Source organism: Sarcophilus harrisii, chromosome 6, assembly GCF_902635505.1.
Source record: "Sarcophilus harrisii chromosome 6, mSarHar1.11, whole genome shotgun sequence".
NCBI lineage: Eukaryota > Metazoa > Chordata > Mammalia > Dasyuromorphia > Dasyuridae > Sarcophilus > Sarcophilus harrisii.
In genome coordinates this window covers 156699474-156715106 of record NC_045431.1, presented here as the reverse complement: position 1 = coordinate 156715106, position 15633 = coordinate 156699474, and the positions used below count along the sequence as shown (strand labels likewise).

The window sequence follows — 15633 nt, the reverse complement described above, 5'->3', positions numbered from 1 at the left end:
CGTGACTACATGAAATCTTTACCTGGCATTTTATATCATGTGAGTCCCCTTGGCAGTGTAACACACTGCTAAAATTTGTCTTTGTCACATTCATTAAGCAAAATATATTCAACTCAGGTATAACAGTGACAACGCCCACTGGCTTGTGGCTCAATCCACTGGTATCTCAGTTAAACCTGACTCATGGCTATTCCAAAGCAAGAACCTTACCTGGTCATCTTTGTATAAAATTTAAGATGCCACAGCTATTTAATTTTGGTACTACTGACCTGGAATGAGAAAAAAAAATGCTTTATTTGAAAATGAACCACTTAGTTTTAAAACTTTAAAAGGAATAACAAGTTGTAATTTAAAGATTTGCAGTTTCATATGTAGCCTTTTTTCCCCGAGGCAATTGGGATTAAGTGACTTGTCCAGAATCACACAGCTAGGAAGTGTTAAGTGTCTGAGGTCGGATTTGAACTCAGGTTCTCCTAACTTCAGTAGCCTTTTTATTATTATTATTATTATTATTATTATTATTAAACTGTTATAGAAATGCTTTTTATCCCATAAATTAAATTTTAAATAAATAAAAATATTAAAAGGAAAATAAACCACTTAGAAGTCATATTTCTCTCATTTCAAGAATATATTTTCCCTCATTGTAAAATAGGAGACTGGGACATTTACTTTAGAGCATGAAACTTAATATTGGGCTGGGTTTTTCCCATGATGCTTTTATAAGGTATGTCACTGGTTCCTCTTATGAATTTAAAATGTGTGATTTGTCTTCCCCTATTTTTATCTGAAAAATGTGTGAAAACAAAGGATGGGTTGAAACCACAAGTCCCATATGCAAACTGCAGACTCATCAGCAGTATCAGCCATTAAATTATAGCAGGATCTCTATCCTTTTCTGTAGATGGAAGATAATGTGAGAAACCACATTATGTCTCAAAGTACGTTACTTCTTCCTATCTTAGTCATTACCAAACCTAACACAATTCTTAACCTACAAGATGGTCCTGACTTACTTCATCAACAATCTAGTCAACAATAAAATCCGGTAAATCTCTTGTCATCAGTGAACTGAGCCAGTCAAAACAAGAAAAGGAAAGAAGTCTATATGGAACATTCCCCTTTCTTAATGAAAAGTCTCCTTTAGGTTCTTCCCTCCCTCTCCTCCCTTTCTATTTTCCTCCAGCATTTACTAAATAGGTGACTTTACACAAATACTTTAACCATATAGGGCCTTTTTTTTAAACCACATTCATGGTATAGAGGTGCAATTAATGCAAGTATTATGGACATTGCTAATCTTAAAAGTGCTTTTATTTAACATTTATATATCAATAAAAAGGCAGATCTGAATTTGGCTACTTCCAATCTTAGAGAATTGGCTGAGGCCCTACCTGGTTGTTTAGGATCATAGAGACAATCTTGCCAAGACAATATTTAAACCCAGGTCTTCCAGACACATCAGGAGCCATCTCTAGTCATCTTGATTTATATTCGGCCACTGGACCCAGATGCTTCTGGAGGAAAGAATGGGGCTGGTGACTTTGCACAGTCCTCCCTCACTTCAATCCAATTCACTTGGAAGGGAAGGGAAATTAATCAATGCAACGAGATCAGGAACAATGCAGATTGGGAAAAGGCCACTGAATTTGGCAATTGAAAGAAATTTGGTAATTGGAAAGTGGTTTTGTTAGAATGATGAAATCAGAAACCAGATTTTAAGGAGTGAAGAAGAAAGTGAGAAGACAGAAAGTGGAGGCATCTGTTGTAGATAGCAAGAAAATATACAAGAAATGAAAATGAAATTGTTTGCACTAAGTCACTTCCATTTTTTTGTGGCTATACTATTCCAGTCAGACCATGGTAGGAAATGCTACAGGTTATAATTAGATCACGCCCAAAGCTGCAACTTCTTGTATACACATGGGATGCATGGCCAGGAATTAGAAAGAAAAAACTTGCTAAAAGTCAGCCTTTCCTCCCAACTTTTCCTGTGATTGATAGGAAAGAAAGCAATATGGGATGTTAATTATCCTGTTTGATTTAAGCCTGTGAGATTCATAATTTGGAGGCCTCCCTGTCTAAACCCACATAAATCCACCAGTATATTTATAATTTTCTCCCCGTCTCTAATTCTTAACCAAGCACATTATGCACTTTCCAAGTCCCTCCCCCATATTAGGAAACTATGATGGAAAGTACTTCCTTTTTTTGTTTTAGTTTTTTAATATTTTTTAATTTTATTTTTTATTATAGATTTTTATATAAAAAATATATGCATGGGTAATTTTTCAGCACTGACCCTTGCAAAAACTTCTATTCCAACTTTTCTCCTCCTTCCCCTCCGTCTTCCCCTACATGGCAAGTAGCCCCCTGGAATGCTAGTTGATCTTACATTGATAGTTTAGTATAATAGAATCCTATCATATTTATATACTATAACTCACTCATCCATTTCTCAATTTGTGGCCACTCTCAGATTCTTTTACCACCTCAAAAAAATTTATAAATATTTTTATGTGTCCTTAGAGTCTATTTTTCTTCAAACCCCCTCAAATTCTCCCTTTCCCTTCTCATTTTTCTTCTTATTTTGAGTAAAATGGATTTTTGTACCCAACTGTATGTACATGTAGGGGCAGCTAAGTGATGCAATGGATATAGCACCAGACCTGAAATCAGGAAGACTGACAGAAGGACCCTATTTACCTCAGTTTTTCATCTGTAAAAGGAATGAAGAAGGAAATGGCAAAAGACAGAGTTAAACATGACTGAAAAGATTGAACAACAATTTGATCAATTCAGAAGAGAGGAAGTGTCAAGTAGCAGCAGCTCCCACCCAGCTTTTCCTCTTCATTTGTTTAAATATTTCCTGATGCATCCTGATAATGTGAGATAATGGTGTCCTAACCTCCCTTTCCCATTATCCCCAATATATTCCTTTTCAGCTTTCTTTCTATTTTTTTCTTAAGATTACTAAACCACAACAGAGCTACTTCCAGGCCTTGTCTAATTGCATTTCCTCTATGAACATGAGGATGATGGGGATGTGAAGGGAAACATATGTCACCTCTCCATATTTGTAAGCTCAATTTATCCTTGTTTAGTCATTTATTGTTCTTCACTCATATTTGCCTTTTTATACTTCTCTTCATCCCTGTGTTTGAATTTCAGAATATCTGTTGCTCTAGTCTTTTCCTTAGAATGCTTAAGATTCCTTGATTTATTAAAGATCCTTTTTACTTGTAGGATAACACTTTTGTTGAGAAAGTTATTCTTGGCTGTAAGCCCATATCCTTTGCCTTCTGGAATATTGTATTGCAAGTTCTCTGTTGATTTATAGTGGCTGCATGTATACCATCAATTATAGTGGTGATATAGTGGGTTTATCATGTGCAATCCTGACTTTGGCCCCTTGATATATGAATCCATTCCCCCAAGATCCATGTGGTATTTTTTTCTTTGGCCTGAGAGTTCTGGATTTTGACTGATGTCCCAGGGAGTTTTTGTTTGGGGGTTTCTATAAAGAGTTACCAGGTGAATACTTTCTGTTTCTATTTTTCCCTTTGATTCAAAGAGACCTGGGCAGTTTTCTTTTGACGATTTTTTTAAAAATCATGGTTTTCAAATAGTTCTTACGATTCCCCTCCCCCATGTCTTCCAAGTCGAATGTTTTTGCTCTGAGATACTTAACATTTTCTTCCATTTATTTTAGCTTTCTGACTTTGTTTTTAACATACTTTATTGTTTCATGAAGTCGTTCACTTCTATTATTGTTTTTTTTGTGACTTCATTTGGGCTTTTTTTTTTTGGCAAAGATATTTTGTCATCTTCTTTTCCAGCTCATTTGACAAAGGAGGGTCTGAAGGCAAACAGAGTTAAGTGGCTAGCCTAGGTTTATCCAGCTATTAAGTGTCTGAAACCAGATTTGAAAATGAGTTTTCCTGACTCCAGGTCTAATATTTTATCCATTGGGCCATCTACTTGCTCTGCTTCTAGTGGGTCCATTCTAATTTTCAGGGTAAGGTATTCCAATTTTCAATTATTTGGGCAAAGCCCTCTCCCCTATTTTCAAAGGGTATTGAGTGAGTCAAATAAAATAGAAATCTTGGTGAGGTGAATTGGTTCTATTCTGAGGGTTTTAAGAGAGAAAAGAAAAGAGAGAGTAAAGGAATACTTTATTTTTAAAAAGGAGGAAGATAGGGGAGGACAGAAATATCTATTTCTCATAATTGGGGTGGGTGAGAAGAATATACAAATGCAGAGAAAGGGGAGTTGGTGTAGACATTAGATGAAACCCAGTCTTAACTGAAGCCCAGTCTTAACTGAATCACACAAAAGGTTTAATGCACATACAGAGTTTGATGCATTTGCATCAAACACAATAGGAAAAATGTGGGGATGAAGAAACATGTCAAAGAAAAAATAACTTCAAGAGAAACATTTTTCCCAATCCTGAAGAGAGGAGGAAAAATGAAGAAAAGAAAAAAAAATCTGAATCTGAAGAGGTGCCTTAATTTGCTTCTTAGTTAGGGAATGGCTGGCCAAATTGTGACATGTGAATATAATGGAATAGAATTGTACTGTAAGAATTGATAATGTCAGAGAATCAAGCATTGTATGACTAGATGAAGAGTAAATTGAGCTGTACTGGAGAAGAATTTGTACAAAATCAGCAACATTGTAAAGAAAAACAAATTTCAATTTTAAACAAAGAAAAACTATTTTAATAGAGCATTTTTAAAAAGAAAAACAGTTTAAAAGCTTAACTAAGGCAATTGCCAGAACATCCATGATCAAGCATGTTATCTTTCTCCGATAGAGAAACAGTGGACACAAGGTACAGAAAGAGACAGACATTTTTGGGCATGGCCATTTTATTGATTCATTTTGCTTAACTGTACTTATTTGTTATAATTTTGTTTACTACTTCTTTAAAAGTAGGGTTTTTCTCTTCCAAAAATGCATAAAGTTCAAAAGAAAAACAGATAAGTAGGAGAGTCTTTAAAGTAAATGGAATTTTTATTTATTTGTTTTTTTAAAGCAGTATTATGAAATAGAGATTCATGATTTCATAGAAAACTTCTATGTATGGAAATGTATTTATCTGATGTTAACAGTCAAAATAAATATATAAGAAAATAAGAGTATTTAATCTGTATGTAACAGTTTCCTAAGTTGAGAAAAATTGATAAATAGAAAATAAGATTCTGAGATGGACTTAGATCTTTGGAGTTTTTTTAATCTTTTCATATCTAGAGGATGCATTTTTCCCATCTTGAAATAAAAGGGGAAAGTCAGACAAGGTGAATGCGTCTTCATTTGTATATGTGTTACACTTTAAAATGTCTTGGTTCTTCCAGTGGATCTATCAATTGGTTCTTCCAGTGGATCTATCAATTCATCAAAGTAAATGTTTCTTCAAGTAATACAGATAACAGTCCATCCTTGTTCACCTAATCCCTACAATTCATATACCCATCCTCCCATACCACAGGGCTTGCACCTCAGCCTGCAAAAGGAAGTTCTCAATTGATTTTACCATCACAAGAAGTCAGTGGGCTATACAATCATCACCAATTGTTTTGACTATTTCCAGACTATGTTATATCTTCGTTATATGAAATTGGAGAAATTAGGAGCAATTTTTTTAAAGCCTGGAAACTTGAGGTTCTTTCTATATTGGTATGTGGTAGTTTCAGTTTTCTTAGAATACTTTCTAATTTCAGAGAGCTCAGATACTGTTGCTACTGAGACCCAGTGTGATTCCTTGCCAATAAAGTGAAACATGAACATGATTTTGCAATCTCGGGGGCCAAAAGATTTGGATTTAACCCAAAATTTGTCTAATTATCCCAGATTTTTAGGGGTTTTTTCCTTCCTGTGTTAATATTTTAATATAATCAATCCATCTTGAAAAACATCAAAGAAAGAGTCTATTCTTTAAAAAACAAATTCGATTATACATATTTAATCATTGCAAAAACATTACAGAATGACTGTGTCTGCATTCAGAGGTGTGTTTACCTAAGAAAAGCCTTCATTTCAGCGAGTCACTTTTACAAGAAATAGCACCACTTACCAGTCATGTGGTGAATTGTCATTACTATAATGAAATTGACATTTTAAAACATCCAGAGTTTATCCCAGTCCTTTAAAAACCTTCTTTCATTGACTTTGTCAATTGCTTAAAACATTTGGATTTTAGAAAATTCCTCCCAAGTCATCTAGTCCAATCTATACCTGAACAGGAATTTCTTCTCCATCCTTCCAACCCTCGTTTGAATTTCTCCTCTCAAGAGAGTCCATTCCACAGTAGGACACCTCTCAATTGTTAGGAAGATTTTCCTGATTTTGAGACTAAATTTATTACTGGTGTTTCTACCAATACTTCTAGTTTCTGCCTTCCAGAACCAAGCAGAAAAAAAAAAAATCTCATCCGTTCATATGAAAGCACTTTAGATACTTATGTGAAGTACTATATTCTACCTAACTCTTCTCCAGATTAATTCCTCTGACTAATCTTCCTATAGCATTTTCTATTTGGAATAGCTGATTGAGAGTCACTGGGTCATTCTCCCTATTCATGATCATAAAAACCCAGAAAACATTAGAAACGATACACTTGAACATTCTCAAATGTTAATTTGGGTTGCAAGTTGGTTTAAAAGCATGAAAAGGGACCAGAGATGATAGGGAGATATTATTTCTTTTGTTTTTCAGTCATTTTCAGTCTTGTCTCACTATTTTGGAGTTTTCTTGGTAAAGATGCTGGAATGGTTTATCATTTTTTCCCCAGATTTTATCCTAATGGTGCCCTAAAAATTGTTATAAGAAGAGAATAAGCATTAGGGCACTATACTAAATGCACTTTCTTTTTTAAAAAACAAATAAATATTATTTCATTTAATCTTCACAACAATCCTGAAAAGTAAGTGCTATTATTATTTCTATGTTACTTTTGAGGAAACTGAGCCAAACTGAGAAAACCAAGCTATTTAAACTCAGGTCTTCCCCAACAGCAGACCCAGAGCTTTATCTATTGCTTCATCTAGCTAGCCAGGAGTGTAAAAAAAATTGTTTTATATGTAACTTGGATAAATAAAATATTAAATCATATAAATAATTTTAAAAAGAGAAGGGCAAGTTAAGAAAATTTTGATCAGTCATTATTAATCAGAGAAATGCAAATTAAGACAACTCTAAGATACCACTACACACCTGTCAGATTGGCTAAGATGACAGGAAAAAATAATGATGATTGTTGGAGGGGATGCGGGAAAACAGGGACCTTGATGCATTGTTGGTGGAGTTCTGAATGAATCCAACCATTTTGGAGAGTAGTTTGGAACTATGCTCAAAAAGTTATCAAACTGTGCATACCCTTTGATCCAGCAGTGTTACTATTGGGTTTATATCCCAAAGAGATTATAAAGAAGGGAAAGGGACCTGTATGTGCACGAATGTTTGTGGCAGCCCTCTTTGTAGTGGCTAGAAACTGGAAACTGAATGGATGTCCATCAGTTGGAGAATGGCTGAATAAATTGTGGTATATGAATATTATGGAATATTACTGTTCTGTAAGAAATGACCAACAGGATGATTTCAGAAAGGCCTGGAGAGACTTACACGAACTGATGCTGAGTGAAATGAGCAGGACCAGGAGATCATTATATACTTCAACAACAATATTATATGATGACCAGTTCTGACGGACCTGGCCATCCTCAGCAACGAGATCAACCAAATCATTTCCAATGGAGCAGTAATGAACTGAACCAGCTACGCCCAGAGAAAGAACTCTGGGAGATGACTAAAAATCATTACATTGAACTCCCAATCCCTATATTTATGCCCACCTGCATTTTTGATTTCCTTCACAAGCTAATTGTACAATATTTTAAAGTCTGATTCTTTTTGTACAGCAAAATAACGTTTTGGTCATGAATACTTATTGTGTATCTAATTTATATTTTAATGTATTTAACATCTACTGGTCATCCTGCCATCTAGGGAAGGGGGGGAAGGGTAAGAGGTGAAAAATTGGAACAAGAGGTTTGGCAATTGTTAATGCTGTAAAGTTACCCATGCATATAACCTGTAAATAAAAGGCTATTAAATAAAAAAAAAAAAAAAGAAAAGAAAATTTTGATCAAAGGTCCAACCATTCCCAAGTGATTTGGTACTCCAACCCTAGAATGACTATTTTGTAGATAGTTTTGCAAAAGCATGATGGCATTCTTGTTTATAGATTATTGTACTGGAAAACTTCCTCAAGGCAACCACATCCCTCTGAAACAGCTTCCCACTAGTGCAGATTTCTGCTACTATCTCATTGAGAGGGACCAGATGGACTAAACTTCAAACTAAACCATGGATGTGTTTAGATATATTTGACTAGGAGTGGTATAGGAATGCCAGGAAAAAGTCAGATTGAGAGACTCAGTTTGAAATTTTACAGATGAAGATATGGATGAGGTCCAGAGAATTCAATCATGTTTGTAGTACTATTTGTGGGGCCGTGGAGAAGGAGTTTCACAAAGGTTAAGGCACTATATGAATGGGAGCTAACATCATTGTGATTATTTTCTGACTCAAAGACAAATGAAACCAGTTCTTGCACAGGAAGAGAATGGTATGATATGGGTCTACCATTAGATCATTATTCTTAGTCAACAAGCATTTTATTAAGAACCATTTTATTAAGAACTTCCCCTATGTGCCAGATAACGCGCCGGGTTTAAGGGATATAAAGAAAGGCTAAAAATAAAGCACAAACATACACACACACACACACATCCCAGTCCTCAAAGAACTCACAACATGAAGTCATTTATGAACAAATAGGATATCTGCAGGTGAAATTGAAGATAATAAATAACGGAATAGTGCCAGCATTAAGAAAGCTCAGTGAAGGCTATTTGTAGAGAATAGAAATTTTAGGTGGTATGTGAAATAAAGTAGGGGAGCCCAAAATAGTGATAAGGAGGAAAAAATTTTCAAGCATTGAGAGTCAGTGAAAATGCTTGAAGTCAGGAGAGCAAGGCTCTTCTCTGAGAAACAGAAGTGAGAAGTTTTCAGCTATTTTTTTCTACAATCAGCCACTGGGAGAGTCAGGGTTAAGAATATAGATCAAACAAAAGCTAAACTAGACTAAGATTATTTATGCAGCCTTAACCGTAAAAAGCACCGCACTAATAAAGCAGATATAAGGAGAAAGTAAACTGAGGGCTTCAGAGCCCAGACAGATGCAGCTGGAATTTCTTCTGACTGTATGTACAGGACATAAGCAAAACCACCTTTTGAGAAACTTGTGGGAAGAACAAATTCTTACCTTTCCTTTTGGAAGTTTCTGTTGGACAATTTAACCATTTCTAATAGCAAGAAGTTTTTGCTTCTTCAGAAGTAAATCGGAATCCCAAATAATCTTTTTGTTTCTTCAAGTAATCTGTTTCTTTCTCCCACTCACCATGGAAATGGAGAAAAACATAATTTTTATTAGCCTAAGAAAAAAAAGATTAGAAAATTTGACTGGAAAAGTGGACCTTCCCTACCATCATTGTTACCATCATCATACTATTTGGACAGGCCCCAGTGTGAACAATGAATCCCATGAAGCAGGTATATTATTCCAATATATATTGCACTACTTATTTCTATTAGGTTGGTGTCAATGGTCATATTCTACATAATTGTAATTGTGAATATTACACTTCAGAGGATTCATTATCATCACTAATCAGGACCTGTCTGTACTTTAATGTTGTCAGAGCACATTAGAAATTTTATCCTCACAATACTTAGTCTGGGAGGTACATATATAATAATCCCATTTTACCAAGGAGAAAACAGTAGAAAAAGTGACTCAATGGGTCTAATTAGGGTCTAAATCTGGGTTTGAATTCAGCCCAGATCAGGTGCTATATTTACCAGATGTTTTTGAACTCTTTCCTTGCCACATATATTCACTTGACATACTGGTCAAAGGAGCCTGAACTTTGGAATTTCTCAGTAGCTCTCTTTTGCCAGGCCCCTAATCCATTACTTTTGTGCTAAGCATTTCCTTCTATATTCAAGAGTCCATAGCTCATGCTTCTAAAATAATAATAATAATCATAATAACAACATTAAACAGTAATAGAAAGTTATGCTGACAATGATGTGCAGCAAAGGCAGGGAGTGGGTGATGAACACTTTGGAAAAGCAAGCTCAGCAATAACATTTTTAGGTTTCAAGGATTGATGACACAGCTGGCCCACTGGAGACATGGGCAGTGGGAGGATCCTCATTAGTGTAAATAAATAGGAGGCTCTGGTCCTGAAAAGAGCACAGATGAAATTCAGATCCAGATGCAGATCCAGACTGTGAATCCAGTCTGACTCTTACTCCTCCTCCTCCTCCTCTTCTCCCTGGTCAAGCCAGAATGAAATTCACTGTTGCCTCCATGGTCCTGGTTCTGATGATGTCTATCAGTATCTTTTCAGTGCAAGGTAAGAACTTTCATTTGTGTTTTTCTGGGTATCCCTTTAAAAAAAAAATCAAATGGGCTGGGGAAGAAGGATGTAGAATCAAGTCACTTTCCCTGCTGGATAGATAATATTCACTTAAGACTAATTTATTTTATTTTTAATTTATGGAACAAAACAATCATTTCCAGAGCATAGTAGAATAAAAAAGATGATTGCACATGAAACTGCAAATCTACTATGTACAACTTAACAGTTAAGACTAAAATGAACCAGATTCTCTCAGAGTTCAGTGTATTTTCCTAAAAGATAGATATTTCAAAAAGTCAAACAGGGAAAGAGATCAGAAAGTCATCATTTACCAGCATGAATCGCTGGGATTTTGAAACAATTTTGGCATCAGTAAATGAAATTTTTAAAAATTTATTTTATTTTTAGGAATAAATCAAATACTTAGATAACATTGGTATTATAAAAAAGATAATTGCACATAAAACTGCAAATCTATTATGTGTAATTTGTTATTCTTTTAAAATATATAATAAAGTAGCAATTGAAAATTTAAACACATTGAGTTAAAACTGACTGTTGCAGGGCATCTTTGATAACAGTTCAGATGGAATGTTTTGAATTACATCCTATACTTACTCAGGTTTAGTTCATCTGATTACTCAGGCTCTCATCTGATTTATTGCAGAACACATGTAATACTGTCAACAAAGTAAGAAAAAGGGAATAGGGAAAAATTAGTCTAGAGCTTCACAAAGTTAGGGACTTTAAGTCCTATTCTGATAATAAGTCTGAAGTATAGATTCATGAAGCTTTCCTGGGGAAGTTATATAATACTATACACCACATCAAGAATTTAAATGTTAAAAACCTCAGTGTTTAAAGGTATTTTGTGATAAGAACGTTTTAACTATAATGCTTATAGATGGAAGCAGTTAGTCCAGGGAATTAACAAAATATAGGAGTATTTTTCTTCTCATTTTTTTAATGAGTCTTGAAGCAATCTGACTAGGTTTGACTCATTTATTTTAAAATAATTTTTAAAATAATTTTAAATATATAAAAAATAAATATTTTTAAATTTAAAAAGAAGAAATGGAGTCAGAAGCAAGAACTTAATATTTCAAATGTTTGAAATGTTCAGGATGTCATTCAATCCTTTGGCATATACTTCAGAATTTATAGTTACCAGAATAAACTGGGTGATGTTGTTTTGGGTTTTTCTATGGCCTCAGGTATTCTAGAAACCAATGATGCTAACCACAAGTGCAGGTGCCTGAAAATGTCGGAAGGTGTCCCTCTGTCAATAATTAAGACACTATCTATTTCACCACCTACCAGAGGTTGCCGGAATTCAGAAATCATGTAAGTACTAAGTAAGAAAATCACCTTCCCTTCTTCTAACTCCATTAAATATAATGAGGTGAATCCAAGCTTCTCTTGCATGTCTTCCAAGACAGAAAGGCTTTTCCTAAATTATTTACCTTCTGTTAATCTACCTCAGGTATTGGAGATTTGTTTCTCACTATTTTCTAATGTAGAAAGTGAATCCTTGTTATCTTCTGCTGTTTGTTAAATGATCCTCTGAGTTTCTGTTGAAACTTGCTCTCTGCTGTTATCCAAAGTAATAGAAAGCAGCACTTTTATTAATAGTTGAGAATTTCACTCAGGATCTCATAGACAGTGGTTCTATGCGTATAAATCAAAGATCTAAACCAGGTACCTGGAAATTTATTTGTTAAAAATGTTTTAATAACTGCATTTCAATATTGCTTTTATAATCTCATGCATTTTATTTTACATCCTTAAAAATGTTCTTTTCACACACACACACACACACACACACACACACACATCCCTTAAATATTTAGAAGTCCCATTCTAATGATTTTTCCTTTGCTTCCAAAGGTCTGTTTTAATAGAACACTGATGATTCTAGAATGTATCAGTTTAACATTTTTCCCTCTAAGAGACTAGTAATTGAGAGTTAGACACAAAGAAGAATTGCATAGGATGAGAAAGCAGAGGTGAATCTCTGTTCTGTGCTCATTACACTCCTTAGTATATAGTAAGCACCTAATAAATGTTTAATGATCAATTTCAGGAGCTAATACTCACATCAATGCAATCATAGATCCATCCAAATACTGAAGAACAATATTATTCTCCAATAAACTCCTATTCAGATGCCAAATCATAGTTTAGAGGCCACTCTGAGCTCTCAAAAGTTATACCAAGAAAGCATTGACCAATATGACCAACATGGGAAGGCTTCAAGTGTAGGCTCAGCAACGGGTTTATTTTAGCATCCTCATCTAAAAGTGAGGGAAAAGGATAACATGATTTTTTGACATTCCTAGAATCTCTAAATCTATGACACTTGGAAAATGAATAAGTTAGTGGATAGAGCACCAGCCTTGAAATCAGGAGGACCTGAGTTCAAATCCGACCTCAGACACTTAATATTTCCTAGCTGTGTGATCCTGGGCAAGTCACTTAATTCTAATCGTTTCAGCAGAAAGAAAGAGAGAAAGAAAGAAAGAAAGAAAGAAAGAAAGAAAGAAAGAAAGAAAGAAAGAAAGAAAGAAAGAAAGGGAGGAAGGGAGGGAGGGAGGAAGGGAGGAAGGAAGGAAGGAGGGAAGGAAGGAAGGAAGAAAGGAAGGAAGGAAGGAAGGAAGGAAGGAAGGAAGGAAGGAAGGAAGGGTCTGAAATGAACAAGTTGGACCAGGTGGTCTCCAAGATCTCTTTTAAGCCTAATGTTCTGAGATTCTATAAACACTGTATACAACCATAACAGTGGTCTCTTTATGTTATTGAAATAGGGAGGACCTCCATATCTCTGAAAATCTTAGTCCTTTTAGCCTCTATCTACCAAGAGCCTACTTTGTCCTCGATTGCCACATTAATAAAAGAAAAATATTGGCTTTTTGTATACATACTTAGAGAACAATGTTAAGGTCAATGTCAGTAGCTGGATGTATAACAGATCTCTTATAGAGCTTAGGTTCTATAGTGGACAGACCCTCTAACCCCACCACTTTTTCATAAAAATTCATAGAATGTATCTTTTTTCATAATTTGCTCCTAATCATGATATAATTCATACTTCATAGTATAACCCATCATCCAATTTCATCTTGTTTCATCCTCACCAAATTGTCATTTGATAGAAGTGTGACATTTAGGATTGAAAAGCAATACTTTGAGAATTTGTTTTGTTGTTGTTATTGTTGTTTTTCTTTACAGAGTCACATTGAAATCCGGGAAGAAAACATGTATGGATCCAAAGAACAAGTGGTTAAATTTTATCTTAAAACATTTTAAAAGGTAGGCCAATTGAATGTCTTTGCTTTTAGACAAAGAACATTGTTCCTTGGGAATTTAAAAATTCTATTTCCCACATTGATTGCATAGAATGAAGGCTAGAAAATATATACTTTGATTTATCAGCTTTTCATGATTAGCTATTCCAATTTATATTCTTTTGTGCTTAAAAAGGATCTCACATATTACATCAGTCTATTGAATAAGACTGGTGGCTTTATGTTTCACTTCTTTTGTATTGTTTTATTTCTAGTGGGAAAAGAGAATTTTTTAAAGATATTATTTAGCTACATATGTATTTATTAATTAGTATCAATTCATTTGCTCCTTAGAAACAAGTCTACTACACGAAATCTGAATATTCAGTGACAACGCCAAGATTCTAAATAAGATCATCTGGACTTGCCTTCCTGTTGTGAATCCTCATTTCTTTTATTAATTGTTTTTGTTCTGATTTCAGTTCTCTTTTTAGGCACTTTCTTCCTAGAAACAAATAGCCAAAATGATCTTTCTGTAGCAATCCAGCAACATATTAGCTTTTCTCTAAGTGCTTGATTTCTATATCCTTGGTCAACATTAGTAAATAAACTTATCAGAAATATTTAAGGTTCTTTCATATCAAGGCTACACCCATTTTCAACTAATCTTGGAAATAAGGCTAACCCAATTCTCACACTAAGATTTTCCTCTAAATGAAAGGGTAGCTTCGACATAACTCACACTGGAGCAGCTATCATGAGTTAGGAAGGGGAGCAAGGGGATTTTTTCTCCACCTGCAGATTTCTAAAATTACTAGGAGAGAAAGCTGCCCAGGAAATTCACATAATTTCAAATGGAATATCTGGATAGAGTCATGTGCAAGTAAACCTTTTGGGTACACATTAAGGAAAAAGAATTGGAACTTGGTGACCCTAAAGATTCCTTGCACCTTAATAAACTGTAACAAAGGAACGCCAAATGTTGGTCCATGTTATGCTGCTAACATTGACAGTATGCCAGAAGCTGTGTGGCAATACATACTTAGAGTAAAATCCCACCTTTTATGGTTACTCCCTGTGTAAACTTAAATAAGTCGCCAAGCTCAAAAGATGTCAAATCACTCATTTCTAAATGGTAAGGAATTGGATGAAATAGCCCCAGATGGTCTTTTCCAATCCTATTTCTAGCATGTTTCAAAGAAACACCCAGAATCAAACCCAAAGCAATCAGGATTATTTACAGCTAAGCTTGCTTTACAGATCTCTTGCCTTCTGGAATGTGTTATGTTTCAAAAAGTAAACAATTTTGAACATAAATGTATTTTCCTAAAGAGTATCACTCATGTACTGTTCTTCAATAAATACAAATAGCTGTTTTACTTATTTGTAACAGATTTTTTTCTTCCTTAATAGTCAGTCATTCAAAGACCATGGCTGTGTTTATGGGGGAACTTCTATTTCTTCATAATGAAAATCACAGCTCTGTCACTTTTTAAAAAAATATTGTGCATTATTTTTATGTTTCAGACAATCTAAAATTATATGGACATGGTCAAGGGCAACATTATTTGTAAGATCTTCTTAGTTTTAAAAATTAAACATTTTTCCACTGTCTTGTTAAGGCTAGTATGTCAATAGGAAGAGTTTATATTGAACATGAGGACAGAGGAAGTCATAGTTAAGCACTATAGATTCTTTCCACTGTCTCTTTAATATCTCATCATTTAAAAAGGTTTCAATTTTGGCACATTTCAGAAACAAGGGTATATAACTGCCATTTTTATAGTGCTTTAATATTTGCAAAACACTTTACAATATTTCATTTTACTTTCAAAATAATTCTGAGAAGTAGGCAATTT

The 15633-nt window shown here is 34.5% G+C and overlaps 1 protein-coding gene across 1 annotated transcript; it reads left to right on the top strand.

Moving 5' to 3' along the window:
- Window positions 1–10335: 10335 nt before the first annotated feature.
- On the top strand, window positions 10336–15153 carry CXCL13 (C-X-C motif chemokine ligand 13). The gene is made up of 4 exons (XM_012551981.3): window positions 10336–10487; window positions 11708–11837; window positions 13719–13799; window positions 14129–15153. Exons 1-4 carry the CDS (start codon window positions 10421–10423, stop codon window positions 14163–14165), a joined length of 315 nt encoding a protein of 104 aa, XP_012407435.1. The 5' UTR covers window positions 10336–10420; the 3' UTR covers window positions 14166–15153.
- Window positions 15154–15633: the final 480 nt, after the last annotated feature.